This window comes from Vipera berus (genome assembly GCF_964194415.1).
Source record: "Vipera berus genome assembly, chromosome: 1".
NCBI classification, from domain to species: domain Eukaryota; kingdom Metazoa; phylum Chordata; class Lepidosauria; order Squamata; family Viperidae; genus Vipera; species Vipera berus.
Genome location: NC_138202.1, coordinates 139,630,132 through 139,652,791, shown reverse-complemented (window position 1 = coordinate 139,652,791; position 22,660 = coordinate 139,630,132). Strand labels below are relative to the sequence as shown.

General features: G+C 39.2%; 1 protein-coding gene across 1 annotated transcript in view; it reads right to left on the bottom strand.

The window, feature by feature from the left end:
* HNMT (histamine N-methyltransferase) overlaps nucleotides 1-17,367 on the bottom strand; it is a 28,031-nt gene extending 10,664 nt beyond the window's left edge. Inside the window, exons 1-4 of the mRNA XM_081315441.1 lie at nucleotides 17,354-17,367; nucleotides 10,026-10,169; nucleotides 8,302-8,354; nucleotides 988-1,095 (exon numbers count right to left, since the gene is read on the bottom strand). Coding sequence (XP_081171567.1) covers nucleotides 988-1,095; nucleotides 8,302-8,354; nucleotides 10,026-10,156 — 292 coding nt within the window. The 5' untranslated portion in view covers nucleotides 10,157-10,169; nucleotides 17,354-17,367. The remainder of the gene's footprint in view (nucleotides 1-987; nucleotides 1,096-8,301; nucleotides 8,355-10,025; nucleotides 10,170-17,353) is intronic.
* Nucleotides 17,368-22,660: the final 5,293 nt, after the last annotated feature.

Below are 22,660 nucleotides of genomic sequence, written 5' to 3'. Positions count from 1 at the left end.
ATTATCAGACAGTTGATAACAAGGTCAGTGGGAAAATGAAGAATGAGAAGAAAACTAACGTCTATCAAGATGTCAAAAATTCTGGGCTGTCTACCCAAGATGATTTGAAAACCAACAGGAGAGGAACTCTTTCCCTAAATGGAAATGTGAATTTTGCTAAGTATGTAGCCAACCTTAATGTCATGTTATGGGTAGCCTTGTAAAACGAAGACAGAGTTTGTAGCAGAATAGGAAATGTGATCCCTAGTGGCACCCACTGTGTCTGTGGACACCGCCCTTGGCACCTACCAAGCTCCGCAGTGCAGAAGGCTTTGCAGAAAATAGCATGTGGCAAGGCATATGCCAGCTTTTAGCTTCACTTTATTTCTAAGAAAGCCTTATAGGCATCCTGACAAGTTAAATAGGGAGCATTTTCCTTTGTTTGGCTGCTACCTACCTGCTTATAAAAAGTCAGAAATCAGTTGGAATGGAGTTGGGAAGGTGGCAAGAATAACCAGCTAATATGTTTTTCACTAAGTGAGGATTTTCAGATTGTAGGACATAATAGAATGTCAGACAGCATAGCAGCCTATTTGGAGGATTTTCAAAATTCCAAGAGCGCCAATGGTCTCAAGAAAGCAGCCTCGTCCTGGCTAATATCAACTCATGGAGGAAAACCAGTATTTGTGTCCTGGCTTGAAGTTTCAGAAAGTTAATCCCCCCCCCCTTTTTTTCAAATAACGGGGCAAAATTTCCCTTTTCATTTCAGTAGCATTAATACCGCATTGTGTTTGCTGTCGCATAATCAGGGATTTGCACCTTCTGGCTTGCCATCATGCTGAGAAACATCATGCTGTATCTCTTCCTCCCTTTCAGTGGAAATGTGATAAATGGATGTTTCAGAGAAACATTTCAATAGCATGTTATTTCTGTAACGAATTCTAGAACACCAAGAGGCAAACCGATCAATGACGTGGTGCTCAGCAGAAGCTGCAGCATTAAGCATACCTTTATAACTGTTTATTTGTTCTGCATTTGGTTCTATCACATCAGTATGAATGATCACTCCAGGATATTCCGACTGTAATCTTGCAAGAATCTCAAGGTCAATTTCTCCTAAGACACAAAGAAGAACAAAGAAACCAAGTGGGTTTAATTGGTTCGTGTACAAATGTTAGTTTCGAAATGGCATACAGAGAATGAAAAATAAAAAGCAATGCTCTATAACTATTAAGTTACATCCTATCATTATTAGGACAATTCTACTATGATGGCTGAATATTAGAACGACTATATTGGGCTAAACTAAAGATGTAGTTAGCCATTCTTTTGACAACTTGTATGAATCTGGCAAACAAAAGGTGAGTAAAATAGTACTCTATCACTGGTGTTACACCAGCAAATGGAATTGGGAAACAATCTGCTTCTGATCCTGATGGTGAAAAAGAACCACCATGATTACTACTCATTAATAGCTGTATACTAATGAACTTGTTTAATGTACTTTAAAAACTATCCCAAGTCTGCTGCCATCACATATGATGGCAAATGTATTTTTATTATATTTTGTGTATAGAAGTATTACCTTTGTTCTACTTTAATCTCTCACTATGTGCTTCATTAAGAGGAGGAGAAAAAAGAAATCTGCTTTTTCCAAACCAGACATCAATTTTTTTCCTACCTTGTCCTTGTTTACTTAGCATTTTTATTCCTAGACAAATTATTTTTCATCATTTTCGCTTACATGTATTCTTACATGTATTCTTAGCTCTATAAGATCTTTTTCAATGTGTTGGGATCAAAATTATTCATGATTCCCAATCTACGTTTGTTACATCATAGATGCATACAAAGGCTTAACAAAATCTATCATTTGTGTCACTTTTAGGAGATACTTTACACTATGATCCTTCAATAAGGATCCATCGACCCATCCATCCATCTGTCCATCATCTCAACCTATGTATACAATTCTTTACAAAGAAGTAGAATGGATCTATTATACCCAGAGGCTGAAATAGGTAGACAGATAGACCTACTCATAATTGGTAGCCATTCAGTGCTACCCAATTCTAAACAGAGGCTTAAGGTCACAATGCAATAACAATTCATTATAACAGAAAAGAAAAAGAAATAAAATGCTGATGGCACTGCATGTGATAGCATTATATTTATCTTGGATTTGGTCAAAGAGCCTCTTAAACTTACATGCAGAAGATGGAAGCAAATGCCCGATTCAATCATTATTGAACTATCTTAAGGCAGCCATTGCAACCTAGTGCTCTTCAGGTGCATCATTCCTAGCCAATATGGTCAGGCTGACTGGGGATAACTGAAGCTGTTATCAGCTCATCTGAAGGTCTTATATTTTTATTGATCGACTGGATAATGTATTCATTCCCTTTCACAAGAAACTAATCCATTGCCCTCGGTTATTTTTAAAGCTCCTCATCACCTCAAATTCTCTGATTTGTAATTTAATCCTCTACCTTAATTGAGTTCATTTAGTTATTTATATGGAAACAAGGGCTTTGGGGCATTTCAGAACCAGTTCCCTGGCAGCCTGAAAATCAATTGACAACTATCAGTTAAAGCTCTAGAAATTATTTAAGGACTCTGATACAATTACCTTTAAAGGGCTACCACTATGTTCACTATTAAATTACCAATTAAACCTTTCAAGGAAATACATTGTTTAGAATAGAGTCACTATTTTACCACATGGTAAATGTCTCCTGTGATTAGAAAGGGATGGAGTTGGCCATATTAATAAGCTGTAAAAGGAACACACTTTCTTATAGATGGGAATGACACTACCTCACTATTTATATGACCATTTAAAGCGAGACCCCCTATATCAGGGGTCTTCAAACTTGGCCCTTTTATGACTTGTGGACTTCAACTCCCAGAATTCCTCAGCCAGCGTGCTCTTGCAAACTTTTCCATACTGACTGTAAACACTAGTATAATGAACACCTGAGAAGGACTTCTTCAGTAGCAGAGTTGAAATTATTTTAAATCATTCAAATGAATAAGAAATCTGTCAAAACTCTGGAGCATATTGAACAACTAGCATCCCATGTTCTACATGTGATCCTCAATTTTCTTCTTTGCTGCCCAGACACCTTGCCACTAAAAAATAACAAAGGACCTAGGAACTGGGCTAAATTATCATATGTAGGTCTGGTAACTCTTAGCTTGACTTCTGCTGCATACAAGTAGCTTCACACAGACATTAATAGTTGAATGGGGATCATATAATGGAGCTCATCGGATCCTATAAAATAGCCAATTCTGGCTAAATTCTTAGTCATCTGAAATCCTGTTACTTGCTTCTTATTTTCCAGTTGTCAGCTACAAGCTTAAAAATAAATATCACTGTTTTCATGAGTCATGCAATCTTTCTGCTGATGGTATCCAGTGAATAACATAACAAAATTGGGGTATGGAATGGTATGGTATGGATTTAAAGAGCCCATTTCAATGATTATCATTGATTTAAGGACTATTAAATATTAGAATTATTAGACTGATTTTAAAACTACAGGCAAATATTTGTTTCATAGCAAGGAAGGTTTGACTTTACATGGGTGATTTACTTGGGTGAAAAACAGTGGCCTTTCTTGATCAATATGGCAGCTCTCCAAAAGGGTGAGCCCCCCTTTTTTGATGAGGGGGGCTAGTGGGTAAAAGTCTTGCAGAGTCTCTGGTACCCATTTCATTCCTTAACACACAGATACCTCAAACACTGGGTCCTGGCTCTGCCACTTGCAGAATGGGATCCTTGATCTATTACACAAAATGTAATGTAGCTCTCTTGAGCCAAGAAAGTTTATGCATAGAATTATGGTACCCATAGAATAGCAGTTAACATCCCTTCTCCATTTTGCCCTATGTCTTTGTCTCAACCCAGTCTTCATCTTGCTCTTTTTACCACAAAACTCATACCATTCCAAAAACAGAAGAAAAAAAGTGAGGTCAATCCTTATTCACAAATAAGGATGCCAGCATCTCTTTTTACTGCTACAGTGTGGACTGAGTTCTTCATCATGAGTAAGGGAAGATGGTATAAGGTTTAATTGCTCTTATTCATTTTTTTGGCTTTAAATGTTTCCATAATTTATGACTTAAGCCAATGACTCAATCACTTGAAAATGAAATAAAAGAAAACTAAATTCTAGAAGTAAAATAGATAGCAAACTCAAGCATCCATGAATTTCCAATAAAATGCATAATTTTGAAAAAACAAATGTAATTAAAAACAATTAAAACAAAAAAGCCACCTAATATCAGTACTGCTCAAACCCCTGTCAGAACAAGAATGTTTACCCTGTTTGGAAAGCCTGCAAGATGGAGGCTAAATGAACTTTAGGGAGTGTTTTGCTTCACAGTGTTGGGGCCACCACCAAGAAGATCCACTTCCAAACTCTACCTCCTACCCCTTATTTATTTGTTTCTTTGTTTGTTTGTTTGATGGGTTGGGGACCCTAAACATTTGCTCTTGGGATGATAGTCCAGAATAGGAAAAGTCTAGTTAGAGGAAATGGTCCTGGAGCTGTGGCATGTAGATGAGCACCAGAAGATTATTTAGAAACCTACTGGCAGACAATATCATTGGTGCTATGTGCTAAAGTGACACATCACCTTCACTGTCTGGATCCTTGCTTTTTGTACAACTGCACTTTGCTTTCTAGACTTTATTCAAAGACAGCCTTGTATAAAGTGCACAACACTAGTCTAAACCTGGGGTCATAAGGGCATAGGTCACTGTCATAAGGGCCCACTAGGTCAGAAAGGATTATAACTATTGTACCAACTGAAGCTGGGCAAACGTTCCCTTACTCTTGGCCTTCACCAGTGAAATGTGAGTCCTGAAGAACCTACAAATCCCACAGAATCTTGTTGGCCACCCTGAGAAACTAAATGCTAGACTAAGATGAGTTTTGGCCTTATCCAGGCCTTTCGTTAAAGTCATTTGTCACAAAAGAAATGAAATACAGAATCAGAAATGGAAAAGCCTCATCCTATTCTTTTTTTCTTATTGGCTAGCCAACATCTCAGGCGTTTGCAGAATAATATTGAACAAACTCATTGTGTCTGAGAGTGTCTGGTTCTATATATATATTTAATTTTCATGTTATTCTCATTATCTCTTTTTTGCTCATTCATCCCCACCTTGTAGAACATCATTTTGTCAGGAGGTCTATTTTAAATCATTTCTGAGCTCCTCCAAGTATAGGCAGTGCTTTTTTTCTAAAAAAAAAAAGGTGTCGGAACTCTCATCTTGGAGGGTGCAGGAGGCGGGGGGTGGGGGGGGGGTGCTGCTGCAATCACAGGTGCGAAGGGTGTTGGCAGTGGGCTCCCCTCCCTGGGACCAGAGCCAGCGCAGCTGGTGCTGTGGGAGCAGCAGAGCCCACTCTATATGACGGGGCTGCGCAATGCGAGCAGCGGAGGCGGTGCGGGCCAGGCGATGTTTTACTCTTATGATTTTAAAAATATATTTTTTCTATTGTAAGTTTCCCCAAACCTCGCCATGTGGATTGCATACAAATATTATATAATTGGTAAATAAAGGTAGAACATATGTTAAATATACATCAAATGATAATATGCTTCCCTACAAAGTCAATTCTTGCTCAATGACAGACCAAGGAGTTAACTCGGAAAGGCAAGAGGAAAATCTAGAAAAGGTCTGTGCAGCTCTTCAACATCTTCATCAATGATTTGGATGAGGGGATAGATGGGGAACTCATCAAATTTGCAGACAACACCAAGCTGGCAGGAATAGCCAATACTCCAGAAGATAGGCTTAAGATACAGGAGGATCTGGACAGACTCGAACACTGGGCACTATCTAACAAAATGAAATTCAGTTGTGAAAAAAGTAAGGTTCTACATTTGGGCAGGAATAATCAAATGCACAGGTATAATATAGGTGGTACCTTGCTCAATAGTAGTAACTGTGAGAGAGATCTCGGAGTCCTAGTGAACAATCACTTAAATAAGAGCCAGCAGTGTGCTGCAGCTGCCAAAAAAGCCAACACAGTGTTAGGCTGCATTAACAGAGGGATAGAATCAAGATCACGTGAAGTACTAATACTACTTTACAATGCCTTGGTAAGGCCACACCTGGAATACTGCATCCAGTTTTGGTCACCACGATGTAAAAAAGTTGTTGAGACTCTAGAAAGGGTACAGAGAAGAGCAACAAAGATGATTAGGGGGCTGGAGGCTAAAACATATAGGGAACGGTTGCTGGAATTGGGTATGTGTAGTTTAATGAAGAGAAGGGTGAGGGATGACATGATAGCAGTGTTCCAATATCTCAGGGGCTGCCACAAAGAAGAGGGAGTCAAGCTATTCTCCAAAGCACCTGAAAGCAGGACAAGAAGCAACGGATGGAAACTAGTCAAGGAGAGAAGCAACCTAGAACTAAGGAGAAATTTCCTGACAGTTAGAACAATTAACCAGTGGAACAACCTGCCTCCAGAAGTGGTGAATGCTCCAACACTGGAAGTTTTTAAGAAGAGACTGGCCAGCCATTTGTCTGAAATGGTATAGGGTTTCCTGCCTGAGCAGGGGGTTGGACTAGATGACCTCCAAGGTCCCTTCCTCCTCCTCCTCCTCCTCCTCCACCTCATTATTATTATTATTATTATTATTATTATTATTATTATTATTATTATTATTATTATTATTATTATTATCTTGTAGAAAGGAAAGGCCCACACTGATAAATTAAAAATCTTTGTGGTCTGCAAAGGAATGCTGGTGGGCTAATCAATGATTTGGTGACTAGAGGAGCATCTACAGTGTTGGAGCTTGTGGTCATGGTAAGCCATGGAGGCACTAGGCAACATGACTTTCAGGGCAGTGGTGGTGATTTTATTACTTTAAAAAAAAAGTCTGTGCTCTGTCCAAGGGTGCTTGGTAGGCTGCATGTACAGGCCTGGTCTAGAATTTATTTTGGAGCATTCACCTATCTAGAGCAGGCATGTCAAACTCATTTTGTTTGAGGCAACTTTTTATAAAAGAATTGCCATTAATTTGTTTTAATAAAATAATTTAAATCAATTTTTCACTTGATTTCAAATTAAACGAATGAGATTTTTTTAGTAAAATTGCCAAATGCAATAAACTGGTTTTAGGTATATGTTACTGGAAGGAAAAAGCAATCCCTGTTGTGTTACTGATCCCAGAGAAACATTTGCATGTATGCAGATATCCTTAGGGTGCCATAGTTATGGATGAGAAATATTGGTTGCAAAGTTGGCATTTCTGGATGTAATACAGATATTTTGGACTTATTTTTCTTTCTTTGCATGTTTGATATTTTTAAAAAGGCATATGCTACTGACTACGCTTATGCACATATGTAACATGATCACTGCTTGTCCAAAATTTTACTATACAGATAATACCCCCAGAAATTATTTTAGCCTTTTTAATAAATGTTGTTATTGATGTTAAGCTCACCAGGGAAAACATCATATATTGTTATGTATATACTAGGTTAATTATTTAAAGACTGAAGTGCAACATAACTAGATTCTAAATAATCTATTTTTCAAAACACACAACAGTCCAAACAGTAAAAGTAAAGTCCAAATTAAGAATATTTCCTTCTTAAGAATTGTTTAGATTCAAAATAGTTTTCAAGAGTGTACAAAAGATACTATTTTTTTCTAGAATCAGCTAAATTAGACATATTGCATTGAGAAAAAATGTTTCTCATTTCTTTCCTGTTACCTTTGATTTCATTGCAGAGATGTTAACATAAGAAATAGATTATTTTGTTATCTAATTTTACCTTCCAAAAGACAGAAGCAGATGAAAAATCTGAGGTTCTTTCCTTTTGGCTTTTCTGAATTAGGTGTTTTAGATTCTAAAAGTTTAGTTCCTAAAGAAGTAATCCTGTAAATAATTTTAATGTCCTCCTCAAGTGCAGGCTCTTTTATGACTCAAAGACTTCAACTCCCAGAATTCCGGAGCCAGCATGGCTCAGCTTGGAAACCTCTCCCTTTCTCCTCAGCATGGCTGGCTCAGGATTTCTGGAAGTTGAAGTCCACGAGTCATAAAAAAGAGCCAAGATTGCTAGTCCTGCAATAGGCTTAGGAAAACCAATAAGGGAGCTGGGTTGGGTTTTTTTATTTTTTTTTTTTTTTGCAAAAAAAAAAAGGTTCCGGAACACCGTTCTGAGCGTTCTATGAGAAAAAAAGCCCTGAGTATAGGAAACCTAAACTGAATGTAATATTACATCCTGCATATGTGATAGCATCCATAATTCAGAATGCTAAATAACATCTTTGTATTTTGACTCACCTGAACCACCACCAACGCTTAGAACATTGATTTCAGTTTTTCCATTACTGATGCTAGGAGGGAAAGACAAATTCATAACTTCAAAGCTGTTCAAGAAGTCCAATGACATGCGTTTCTATAAAATGTCCTCTAGGCATTTCCCAGTCTTTTGTGTCAGCCTCAATGTGGCTCATAAATAGCATTCAAGATGGGGCTATGCAGATGGACTGCAGACTTGTGGTTATGAACAAGTTTAAGTGTCAGTGACTTGCGCTATCAGAAAGAGAGAAGCATGTACTGCTTACTCCTAAACTCAACTACGTAGCAGACAAACAAGAGCACTGAGGCCTTTCAGCTCCTTTAGATGAACATGTCAATTAGCAAGCAAGCAAACAAACAAACAAAATGCCAATGGGATATATTGATGAGAATTTTGAATACTGCTAGAGAGATCCATTAGTGCTGGGGGGAGAAGTTCTCCTGTTTATTTATTGTTTTTCTCATTGAATGTGATGGAAGAATCTGATGGTTGCTCTCTGTATTTCTTTTAAAGGAGAAGAGATTTTGGGATTCTTTTTATGGGTAAAGTATATTGTGCTGATTCAGGTGGCCAAAAGATCTGTATAACAACAATCTGATGTTCATTGTACAATGATTTCTTCAGTAATATGTAGTCTTCTTGCCTTCCTAGACTTGGATAACTTTTCAAGAGAATGAAGGGATTTGCCCCACTGGGCTTTTCAGTAATTCTGCCTTAGGGAGTTCTTCTTCAGATGGGAAATTTGCAAGCATCCTCTAACCAATATTAGTGAGGAATCTAGTGAGGAATTTGGAAGAACTGTCTGGGCTCAGCAATTCTCAACCATGAAATTCCTGGATGACTTGAGCAGGTTACTCTCCCTCAGCATTTTTTTTATAAGATTAGTGTGAGGATATAATGTATTAGATATTCTATTCAGAACATTTGGGGGAAAGCAGGATATACTTATTTGTTTGTTTGCTTGTTTGTTTGTCCCATGTTGGGGACAACAATATGACTTGTTTTAAAACATGCAAAGGAAAGAATAAGAACATTTATGGCAACACCAAACAGACTTTTGTTGAAGGTAAAGCCGATTGATTAATAGCTACAGTGTTATCAACTCCGAATAACTATAGAAGTTGTATATTACACGTGAATGTATGTATGTATTTAAGTTCTGTTTGCAGATATAGAAACAATAAAGTCTGTCTTTTGATGGGCAAACTCTATTTTAAAGAGAAGTTTGAATAAAGTTCTATTTCAAAGAGAATATAGGAATAAGAGGAGGAAGATGTATTAGGTATATTTGCCGCCTTGAGTTATGTGTAAAAATAATAAAGGCAGGATACAAGCAAATAAATTAACAAATATAAACACTAGTTTTTGTTTAAAAAAGGAAAAGATCGGGTGAAGTGGAATGAAAAGTGGAGTTTCACACAACTAAATACATTAAAATGCTCACTCACATTTTTTTTATATTTATTTAAAATGTTCATATAGCCACCAATCTTTCAACTAATTCTGGGCAGCTTCTAACCCAAAATTAAAAGATGCATAAAGTTCATATTTTAATATAAAACTCAGCCAATTGAAACATTAAAACCAACAAAAACCTGAAACGGGAACAATGTTACTCTGCGATTATCTAGTCTTTTCCCAATGATCTCATGTATGAAAGCATCTATCAAACATTTCTAAGAACATATCTGCCTTTTTGTTTTACCTGGATATTAACTGGGGCAGCTTCTTATTGATGAAGTCCAGCATGCACTGATGCTCGGTTGACTTCTTGAGGAAAACTTGAAAAGTTTCAACATAATGGCTGGGATTCGAGAACAAACTCCTCATGGTCATGGTAACCGCCAACCTGCTTAAAGATATAGGTCAAAGAACAGAAAGTAGAATTATTTTGGAAAGGCAGGAGACAAGGAAGAACGATGGGAAAAGTAAGAACAGTGTCATTCTTGCCCCACCTTGGAGTGGGTGGCAAGGTTGCAAGTAAAGAAAGCTTTTGCTGAAACAGCATATTGTCATTTTTATCAGACTTTGCCACAAGACCTTGGCCGCCTGCAGCACAGAGTGCCCAGCTAGGCTCTGTTGTTAACAGAGGCAAACTCTGAGTAATGATCAGGAATTTCTACCTAGAAATATTTTGGATCCATCTCTGTGGTGATATTATGGGACTTTTCTTTTGGACTAGCTAGAATTCTGTTTCATCCTGGCAATCCCTTGAGAGTTTAAAAAAACACATATAGTTCAGCTTAGGGAAGGAAAGTTCAACTTAATACCGTGTCATCTTCAAACATTTTTTAGAGGGGAAAAACTCCATTAAAGAGTTTTAACAGAGCCTGAGGCCCTGTTCTGAAGTGATTGTTGTCCATCCTATCAGAATATTATATTAGGAACTACTGGACAGCAGGGCTGTCAAATTCAGATAGAAACAGGGACCACTAAACCCCACATAATGATCCTGTATGTTGTATTTTGACTTATAAAACTAGCCAGGTATATTTGTTTATATATTCCAGTTTGGAGTAACGAGTCAGGTGCTGGCTGAGAAATAGAAAACAGTGAGTTCTAGACCTCTTTCAAGGGTTAAATGAAATGAAAGCCAAATGGGTGATCTTGAGTCAGTCCCTCTCTCTCAGCCCAGCCCACCTCACAGGATTGTTTTTGTGGGGAAAATAGGAGGAATATTAGGTAAGTTGGCTGCCTTGAGTTATATATCTAAGAAAAGACAGGAGAAATATATCATCATCATCATCATCTATTGTTATATTAATACATCAAAACAACAATTGGATAGGCTAGATATAACCAATACATTAAAAAACATTATTACATTTATCATTACAAATTAACTATTTGTTTTCAATATTTATACATGTTAAATGAATTTTTACAGTATGTATGCATCTATGTGTGTTCCCGTATTTACACACGCAGTTCGCACTCTGAGCTTCTTCCCAGCCGACCGTTAAATTATTGTGCAGACTTCCCCTTTACTTCCTAGCCCCGCTTGTCACCGCCCAGAAATGTCCATTCTGATTTCTGATATCCCATGTATAGAAAGAAAAAAATATTTTAGGTGGCTTTCCCCAAACCAAGTTAAAATGTGTGGGCTACAAAACAAGAATATTTTTAAAAAAGAAAAGAAAGAAAAGCATTACAGTCAATCCTCAACTTACAAACATTCATTTAGCATTTTTTTAAAAAGTTATGATGCCACTGAACAAATGATGACTGGTCCTCTCACTTATGACCATCATAGTGTCAGCCTTTGTGATCTTCCCAGCCGATTTTGACAAGCAAGTTATTGGGGAAGCTGGCAGGGAAAGGCGCAAATCTCGGTCATGTGATGTCTGACTTCATCAGTGGTGATTTGATTAACAACTACAGCCAAAAGGTTTGTGAAATCAAGTGTGATCACATGTTGCCTCACGTAACAACCACAATGCTTAACGATGAATTCTCTGGTTCCTACTGTAGTTGTAAGTCAAGGACTACTTGTATACAAAAATCATTTAAATCACCCCCTCTCTTTCATTTATCCCTCACTTTTTATTGTATTCTACACTTATTTACACTTTAATTATGAATAATTGCAAAAACTTTGCAACTTTATAAAGTTAGTAATGAACCTAGACCTGAAGCAGACTGAAACTCCACAGTATCAATTCAACTTATTTTTGGAGAGAAGAAAGAAAAAAATTCAACCTCTCTTGGAGGGAGGATATATAGGCTTTTTTTTTTTTTAAGAAAGATGAGGAATTCATTCCAACTGTTTTGGAGAGGGTTAATCCTTCAGGCACTGGAAACTCTGTATTCTGGAGCAGATCACCTAACTGTGCAGGGCTGTCTGCCTGCCAATCATCTGGGACAAAAGTACAGAGAGGTCACAATTAGTGTGAGTTTGAGTAATGCAATGCTCAATTTAATGTGAACTGCTTCTTTCCAATTATCCATGAGCTCCTTTGCCTGCTTGGATATCTAGTATCTCATATCTCCTTAACCCTAACCTTTCTTCCGCAATTTAGCTTAGGAAGCAAGTTTATGCAGGACATTTCCTGAGTCACAATCCTGGAGTTTGGGTGATTGGTCATTATATTTATTCTTGCTGAGCTTCAAAATGTAATACTATTGCTATTTTGTTCTATTTTTATTTTATTTTCCTAAATATCACCCAGTTGCACTTTAATCTGATTTGGGCCACACCTGGGTGTGTTGTGGGTTACATGTTTGACACTTCTGCTGTACAATGTTTCAGTAAAGGTATCTGGAACACTGGAGTGGGTGCCATCAATGTACCGGTGACTCCAAGCTCTACTTTATCCCTCTTTTTAACTCTAAGCGAGCAGTCATTATTCATCATTCACTAAGCTTGATGATAGGCTACCAAAAAAAAAATAAAATCAACAAAATGGAGATCCAATAGGAAACCAGGGCTGAATGAGAGTACTTTCTCATAGCTTGGGAAGGCCCCTTAATCCTCACCTATTATCGGATTCCTAGAATCCAGAGGGCCACCATAGCAAAGAATCCATTTCCACCCATTATAAGTACTGGGCCAACAATTCATGGACTGATAGTTACCTTTTTCTTCAAACTTCAGCAGGGAGTAGAATCGAGCAGATTTTGAAAAAGGTAAGCAGGGTTGGACCTGATATAGGAAATCAATTTCATAGTAAATAGTAGGGAGCTTGGTTTAAGAGAACTTTTTAAGTCACTCTTGTTATGTATGGGGGTTTAAGAGATACAGTAAGCTGCAGCATAGCCGATACCACCAGGTGGCGCTGTACCAAAACTGCTGTGGCTGGTTAGCTTTCGGCGGGAAACTAAGGTTTAAACTGATTGGCTGAGGGCGTACCTGGCCAGGTATATAAAGGTACAGGTAACCCCTATTTCCCCAGTACAGTTTCTACCACCAATAAAGAACCCCTATGCTGTACTCATCGGCCTGGCGTCTTTCCTGCATCCCAAAACCCACTACACAATAAGCAGGGAGTAGAATCAAGCAGATTTTGAAAAAGGTAAGCAGGGTTGGACCTGATATAGGAAACCAATTTCATAGTAAATAATAGGGAGCTTGGTTTAAGAGAACTTTTTAAGTCACTCTTATTATATCATGAATGGCTGCTGCAATGTGCTTTCTGTGGAGCTACACTTTAAAGTATTTAAGAGCCAGGTTGGTGTAGTGTTTCAGTTGCTGGCCTAGAAGCCAGGAGACTGGGAATTCTGGTTCTGTTTTAGCAATGAAAGCCAGCTGAGTGACATTGGGCCATTCATTCACTCTCTCAGCCCAACTCACTTCACAGGGTTGTTGTGAGGGGGGAAAAAGAGAAAGATGAAGAAGTATTATGTATGTTTGCTGCTTGAGTTACTTATAAAGTAATAAAGTCAGTATAAAATTATTAAATAAATAACTCTCAAAGCTTCACTCTGAAATTCCTTAGTTCTCTGTTTCTTCCAACCAGCCCACACACCATAAAACACACACACACACACACACACAGAGAGAGAGAGAGAGAGAGAGAGAGAGAGAGAGAGAGAGAGAGAGAGAGAGAGAGAGAGAGAGAGAGAGAGAGAGAGAGAGAGAGAGAGAGAGAACCCTATGCTTTTTTAATCCAATATATTCTTTGATACACATTCTTGGGCATCCATCAACTTAGATCTCAATCTGTCAAGAATATTGTTTTCCTTCTCTGCTTTTGCTGATAAAATATATCTATTCATCCCGTATTTCTTGAGATCTTGAGTGAGATTATCCCTCATCTTCCCTTGGGCCTACTCCTACCAACTTTTTCAGTCAGCAGGTTCTTTGCTCATCTAAGATTTCTGAGACCCCATGTCAGCATTTTCCTCTGAACCTTCAACTTAATAATTGCCTTGCCAGCAGATCCTGTCTGAGAAGTCACAAATACTGAACTCAATATTCACAATAGCTTGAACAGCGGTTAAGACAGGTTCAAAGCAGAAGTGGCAAGAGTAATTACATTTCCATTTGCATGCCCGGAATCCCTCATACAGTTTAAACAATGCATAGACCAAATGCGAGGGATGAACTCAATATTATTATCTGCCTCAGTCTTCTCTGACTAAATGTCCATCACCTGTGTGGGTACTACAGTACAAGCTCCTGGATTCCTAGTCACTATGGCAATGGCATGACCACCTGGGAATTTGGAAATCTACACCATTAGTACATCTGAAGGTAGGGTTGCCAGATATCTGAACAGGCAAATGAGGACATGGACAATTGCAAACGAGGATAAACGGTATGTGGGGGGGAGGGGAGGACACGTTAACTATTTAACCTTCTTGGCCTCCCTGACAAAAATTACAACAAAAAACTGCAAAGAAAAATGTACTTAGGTCTACATCTACATGTACAGTATATGAAACTACATTTCCCAACATCAGAAAGACTGATTTTTCAGTCACAGGAGTGTGCTAGAGACTTAGGAGGCAAAAGCCTTCAGAGTAACTGATTATGGCCTGGTGGGATCTTTGGTTCTTTCTGAATTTGGTTGTTTTCTTGCAGATGTTTCATTACCCAACTAGGTAACTTCATCAGTGCTAGAAGGGAGTGGGATTTGCTCTCTGTTTGTATACACGTGGCTTGCTCTATCTGTTGGTGGAAGTAGTTTGGTGATTCCTTGATTAGATTGTTGTTTCCTGTTTGATTGTTTGAATTAGTAACTACTTGATTGGAGTATTGTTTTAGGTCTAGTGGTGGGGTTGATCTTGGTGTTAATCTCTGCTTATCAGGGTGTTGATTGCTGGTGAGATGTTTTGTTTCCTTTTTAGCTTTTTGATTATCTCTTTTGAATGGTATGCAAATGTTGTTTATCTATATGTGCCTGTTGATGGCTGATTTGTCTCACTGCCAGGAATTACCTAGTATTTTTTGTATTTGGCTTGGTCTAGGATACTCACAGTTTCCCGATTGAAACTATGCATAAGTCTGTCCATGTCCATGGCAATCATGGAGTTTTCATCATGTCTTCTGACTGCTAGTTGGTTTCCCGGGATAATTATGGCTTTGTCAATTTCTGGTAGAAGCCAAGCCAGCCCAAAGGTAATCATCAATTATTTCTTTATTTATTGGAATGACTCTTAATTTTTAATTAAAGTCACAGAGCTGAGCTTGTCCTTAGGGAAGTCCTGTGCCATAGAAAAATGCTGCTTAGAAAGAGACAATTTGTAGAAACTCAAAAAGGAGAACAATATTTAATTTTAAGGCTATGCCTGCCAGACATGAAGACAAAAAAGGAAGACTTGCTGTGCCTATCTGAAAGGCACAAGTTGTATCCTGTATTTCTACCACCCAAAAATGAAGCCACCTTGACAGTCAACATTCCTGCAAATGGATTAAAGAATTATTGGTTAGCTAATGCAGGAAAGAAGTGACTAGGATTGTCCAGTTGAAGTCAGTTTAGAATTCATAATATGAATTTGTAGACAGATACATATTTAAGGAAGGATAGTCCTTCCTTAAATATTCCTAATTCATAATGATGCAATCAAGTATTTAAAAATACTTAAATGTAAAATTTGAAAATTAACAAAATATTATTAAAAAAACATAATGATGCAATCACCAACATAACGAAATTAAGAGTTCTTGACTTACAACTTCAAGTGAGACGTTTTGTTAGGTGAGCTTTTTGCAACCTTTCTTGCCACATTTAATCACTGCAGCTATTAAGTTAGTAACACGCTTGTTAGGTGAATCTGGCTTCCCCATTGACTTTGCTTGTCAGAAGGTCGCAAAAGGGGATCACGTGACCTTGCAACCCTCCTAAATATGAGTCAGTTGCCAAGTATCTGAATTTTGATCACATGACTACAAGGAAACTGCAATGGTTACAAGGGTAAAAAAAATGCTCCTAAGTCACTTTTTTCAAGGCCATTGTAATTTTGAACAGTCACTAAATAAACTGTTATAAGTCAAGGAGTACCTGTACCTCAATTTTCCAGCTTAGTGGAAATAACAACAAAATAACAGGGTTGGACGAGACCTTGGAGGTCACCTAGTCCAACATCCAGCTCAGGCAGGAGACCCTATACTATTTCAGACAAATGGCTGTCCAATCTTGGAGCATTCATAACTTTGGAAGGCAGGTTGTTCCACTGACTAATTGTTCTCCCTGTCAGGAAATTTCTTCTTACTTCTAGGTTGCTTTTCTCCTTTGTTATTTTCCATCCTGGCAGTCGGCAGAATTAGCCTGCAATACTGCATTCTAGACAGGGACACGGTGGCTCAGTGGGTTAGGACGCTGAGCTTGTCGATCAGAAGGTCGGCAGTCAAATCCCGAGTGCCGCGTAACAGAGTGAGCGCCTGTTACTCGTCCCAGCTTCTGCCAACCTAGCAGTTCAAAAGCACATAAAAATGCAAGTAGAAAAATAGGGACCACTATGGTGGGAAGCCGGCCACATGACCATGGAGACGTCCTCGGACAAGCGCTGGTTCTTCAGCTTTGAAACGGAGATGAGCACCGGCCCCTAGAGTCAGAAACGACTAGCACGCATGTGCGGGGGAACCTTTACCTTTACCTTACTGCATTCTAACCACAGCGCCACCATGCCTCTTATGCGCCATCAGGGCTCTTATAAATTTAAATGCAAACATGCAAAACAATCTTTAGCAATGATCCCTAGCGGCAAGGATGGTGATGCATATTTTATTTTGTTAATCCAAATGTATATAAAATATTTTACAGCCTGATCATACTGAGAACTAAGTCACCGAGTAACTGCAATTGAGAAGTCATGGAGTCAAATATACAACACTAATTCTTTGGTCCAGATGAACACTAGGGTGGAATCTAATTTGGAAGAATTTTGCAGCTGTTGCTGTGTTTCATTTCCCAGCATAGAACTACAGCTCGAAGTACAGAACACAAAATACTGAGTTAGATCTGATTCCCTATTTATAGAAATGTACGCCAATAGCAACAGAGAGGAAAGAGAAAGTTTTAGTGAAAATGTATTGTTGATTTCAGTTTACTTTTTCTTTTAAATCCAACATTTGAAAACATTTGTACCTACCTGTACAACTCTCGTCCCTACAGAACTGCTAGTTTCAATTTGTTGAAATGTCGCAATAGTTTGCAGGAAATGAATTCTGTGTCAGACAAAGGACATTTCTACAGGCTAAATCTGTCTCCACCCACAGAAGCCCTGTCTTGGCAAGTACTGGATTTCTGCTTTGAACAAAACAAGAGCAATTGGTGACGAACTGGCCAGTCATGAATGGAGCTTAACACTGAAAACTCTTGCCCTTCTTTCATTTGCATTGGGTTAATCCTGACATTGCTTGTTTTTATGACTGTGTGGAGAGAATACAGCTTCAGGCCTTTAATTTAAAAAAGTAGAATGTGCTTACTTTCCAAGCAGAATATGGGGTGGGTTTTTTTCCTACTTGTAAAATTCTGCTATCCAGGCAAAAAGCAAAATTGGAAAAAAGCAGCATATCAGAATGATTAAGTAGTTTTAAAAAGTGTAGTTAAAGATTACCTTTCTGCTCTGTTACTTCCATCTACAATCCTTCCCTCTCCCCACTAGCCTTGTTTCAGGTAAGGGTTTACATGATTCAGTGTTTTTCTGTATAAGACAATTGGAAGTACAGTGAAAAACAAAACCTATCTGTATAAATATTCAGATAGGGGTTAAGGCATCAATCTAGAAACCAGGGGACTGTGAGTTCTAGTCCTGCTTAAGCTATGAAAGCCAACTGGATGACCTTGGGCAAGTCATTTTCTCTCAACCCCCAACCCACTTCACAAGGTTGTTCATTGTGGGGAAAATTGGAAGAGAAAGGAGTATTAGATATGAGTTATTTGTAAAAAATAAGGTGGGATAAGAAAGATATAAACAAATAAATTTGTTACCGGTCAGGCAGGCTATTTCTGAAGGCAAACAACTAGATCCTTAATCCAAAATAGCCCATCTGACAGGTCAAAGCAGCAGAGAAAGGACATGAGATGAAGTGATCAGTAAAGAGTGAGAACATCCTTGCCCAATTCTGCAATACCATAGTAAGGGCTAGCAGTCAGTGTCTGCATTTGGCAATACCCACGAGTTTGGGTAGGCCAAGCAATATAGGGAGGAGGAGGAGGAGGAGGAGGAGGAGGAGGAGGAGGAGGAGGAGGAGAAAAGAAGAAGAAGAAGAAGAAGAAGAAGAAGAAGAAGAAGAACAAGAACAAGAACAAGAACAAGAACAAGAACAAGAACAAGAACAAGAACAAGAACAAGAACAAGAACAAGAACCAAGCAATGCCCTTGGTTGTATCTTTGTTTTTAGAAGCAGCAGAAAACTACGGAAGAATTCATTTGGAGATAGAGCTGGTGCAGGAGTCTGAATCTCTTTTCCTATCTAATTGACTTTCCACACTGGACTAGTATTCCTGCAAGAGGTTTTTTTCAATTCAGGCCAGTGCTTCTTTGGAAGTAATCACCATAGCTTCCTGTTATTGTGCAAGGCCTCTCCAGTGCCCCAGAAAGTACGGGCTGGGCCATGGAGGACAGGACCCAGCAACTGGAAGGGAATAAATGTCTACCCAAGCCTAAGGTGACCAAGAGAAATTGAGCAGATTCCAGCCTCTGATCATGTCATTTGCCAGTTGGTGAGTGACATGTGCTGGGTCACCATCTAGAGCTTCCAATTTTAGTGACAGACGGCAGCTACATATGTACCTTGGCATTATATTCCTGGCAACTCCTTGAGTGTTTTAAAAGAAGTTGGCAATAGAATGAAATGTTTTTTCTTCTCTTTAAATCTGATCTGCGAGACTCTGCTTCAAAGGTTACTGTAGAAACAGTAACATAACTGCAGACCGCTCTCATTTTTGGCGGGGAATAAAAGTGCCAGAAAGGGCTAGCTTTATGAAACAAAGCAAGCAAAGGAATTCTTTCTTTCTCTGTAGGGGAAAAACAGGCAATCAGGAGTACATTCAGCTCACGTATTCCCTTTATCTCCTATTACAACCAGTTTATAGAAGAGATACGGTGGATTCGAAAAAGATAGCTACAGCCATCCAAAATGTCACTCTCAATCTTAAACATGTCAAAATAGACGCCGATGATGAAAAGTACTAGCTCAAAAACCATCAGTTCACAGGCACAGTTTATATTTCAGCCTGGTGTTGGTCTTTGCAATCATTTGGGTTGGCTGATATCCTTGAAAAGGCAACTGGAGGTGTTTGTCTAGCATCTCTATGGAATTCCCATTCACATCAACTATGTTTTACAGCTCTCAACATTGCAGTAATTACTTGAGCTGGAGTTACTTCAAGCTGCAAGGGCTTGATGTGGACAGACTTTAAAAAAAGATTGCTGTATTGAAATTTACAACTCCAGTCAATGTTTTCAATCATTTTTTCTAAAGAGCTCTCAGTCAGTATTCCTAACAAAAAGGGGCATTCTAAGACTTCCTTCTTAAATCCTAGTAGGTTTGCTACCCATTATCTTCTTTAATAATGCTGAATCTTAACATGAAATAGGGAATCATTGCTCAAAACAGGAAGCAACCTCACTCTCCTGGATGTTGGAAAATTACTGTGGGCAATTGCTTAGTTAGTTTACCCAGCAGGCTTCCAGTCAATCCTCATATCTAGATCATAGAAAGCAATCCCATTACATCAGTCTATTCCACCCAGTCAGGCAGGAAAAGAATGTTCTAGACCAGGCATGCCAAACCCGCGATGTCATGTGATGTCATGCGATGTATCGTGACTTTTTCCCCATTGCTGGCAATGGGGTGGGTGAGGTTTCACTGTGACACATGCAGCCCGCGGGCTGGCAGTTTGACATCCCTGTTCTAGACCAAGGGTGTCAAACGGCCGGTCCGTATGCCAGCTGCATCATGCAGAGACTGTCAGCTTTGGCAATGCAAAAGAAGTCATGATACGTTGCGACACATCATGTGACATGGTGAGTTTGACACCTGTGTTCTAGACTCCATCAGCCAAAGAATTTTGACTGCTGGAGCCTAAGAAGAGAGACTTCTCTCTATTGCCCCCATTCTGGGGAACATTCTGGGCCCCCCCAGAGGAGAGGGTAGGAATTAAAATGTAGCTCTGCATCCTTGTTTGGGGTTCAGACAGGATCATGCAGTTGTGGGGTTGGCTGAAGGCCCTACTCTGAAGGCCCTACTCTGGCCTTTTAATTAACCTTTAACTAATTATACCTTGATTTTTAACTTATCCTTGATTTTTAAATTTTATATATTGTTTTTATAGTTCGATTTTTTTTTCTGTTCCACATTCAGGTCCCTCTGCAAGGGAAATATGTGGTTTTAAAAAATAGATTAATAATAAATACAGTAAACACATGCCCTCAGTATAGCTAGCATAATATAGTTTAATGTTTATTTAGTAAACACCAGGAACACAGAAATGGGATAAAAAGCAGGACAAAGCAAGAAGAGGGAGATGAGAACAACAGAAAAGAATTTAGCAGTGATCATCTATATAATCTGTATCTCCTTATCTATATCACAAGGCACAGAACTTTCCAGAGTCAGTACCCACAATACTGTGGACATATAATTAGCATGGACAGTCTCAAAGGAAAGACCTTTGGTTACTCCAGCTTTAACCCTTCTGTGCACACAGCAGCAGACAGAGGTGGAAAGTAGAACACCAACAGACTTCTGTTCTGTTCTATTCTATTCTGTTCTACTCTGTTCTGTTCTGTTCTGTTCTATTATTTTATTCTATTCTACTTTACTTCTAGCCTTTCTCTTCTCTTCTCTTCTCTTCTCTTCTCTTCTCTTCTCTTCTCTTCTCTTCTCTTCTCTTCTCTTCTCTTCTCTTCTCTTCTCTTCTCTTCTCTTCTCCCCCTCCCCTCCCCTCCCCTCCTCTCCTCTTCCCTCCCTTTCCCATCCCTATTTCTTTGGTGGATTGGGGTGATGTCTTCAACAGTGGAGAGAAGAACTGCCGGCTGGCATATGAAACCAAGAGGCAGAACTACTAGGGTTTTTCCTTCTAACCTTTACTTTTCTCATTTCAATCCACCTCTATACATTGTAGTATTCTCCATGTATCATTACTTTGTTCAAGCACCATATCCTCCCCTAAGAAACTGCCTGAAGGTATCTCATCATTTTCAAGCACTCCTCTGGGCACGCTTTGAACTGCAGGTAAAGAAATAAGCAGCCATTTATATTTTGCATTAAATAAACCATAGAAGAACAACTTCGAAGTTAGCATTGCTCACACTTGTTGGCCTCCTTGGCTATGTATTTTTCCTTATTGTTTCCAAAGAGCATTTTTCACAATGTTCTCCTTAAGATGCAGTGATTTTCACCATCCTTGCATTTATGCATGCCCCTTTATTGTTCACATAGTCAGTGAAACTAAAAGAACTTTCCCTGAACAGAAACTTTGTGAATATACTATAATACTGTAATTACAAAATAATGAAATCATCAGCAGATGATGGTTTTATTTTATGCACACTCACACTATATACCAGTGGTGGCACTCAGAGCCCTTTCTGTTGGCACGCGCACCACTGCCACCAGTAGCAGGTCCATCAGGCCACCACCGCTGCCCGGAGCAGGAGCCCCACCCAGCACAAAGGAGGCAAAGCAGACAACTAGCCAGCTCGAGTAGAGGTGGTAGAGCAGAGGTCACCAACCATTGTCAACTGGTGGACTGGAAGGAAAGGGAAGGGAAAGCATTTTACATGCGTGCATCTGTGCATGGGGCCGTGAGCATGCACGCGCTGCAAATGAGGCAGGGCTAGTGCCTGTGTGATACTCACTAGCCCTGCCCCATTCTTATGTGGTGCAGCGCCTTGTATCTGCACCCTGTGGTGTAGAGGCGGCCATTTATGCACCTTGCAGCATGGTGGCCCATTTTTGTGCCCCCAGTTTTTGCGTGCCAGAGGTGGCACTCAGAGGCACCTCCCTGCCCCCTCCCTTGAGGGTACCACAATGCTGATGCAGCCCTGGCACTTTGCGATAAATAAGTGGGTTTTTGATTGTGGTTTGGGCACTCGGTCTCTAAAAGGTTTGCCATCACTGCTATATACAGTCACGGGTCTCTGACCAGAGTTACTTTGGAGAGTGATTTTTATTTGTTTATTTGTATCCCACTTTATTAGTTTTGTAAATAGCTCAAGGCTGCTAACATATCCAACATACCTTCCCCCTCCTATTTTTCTCAAAACAATAACCCTGTGCAGGGGGGCGGGAGGCGGGATTGAGTTGAGAGACAGTGGAGAAAGCAGACTAGAATTCACAGTCTCCCACTTCCTAGTCCAGGGGTCAGCAACCTGAAACAGTGAAAGAGCCACTCGGAACCGGTTCCCTCACAAAATGAAAAACTGGGAGCCGCAAAAAATATGTGC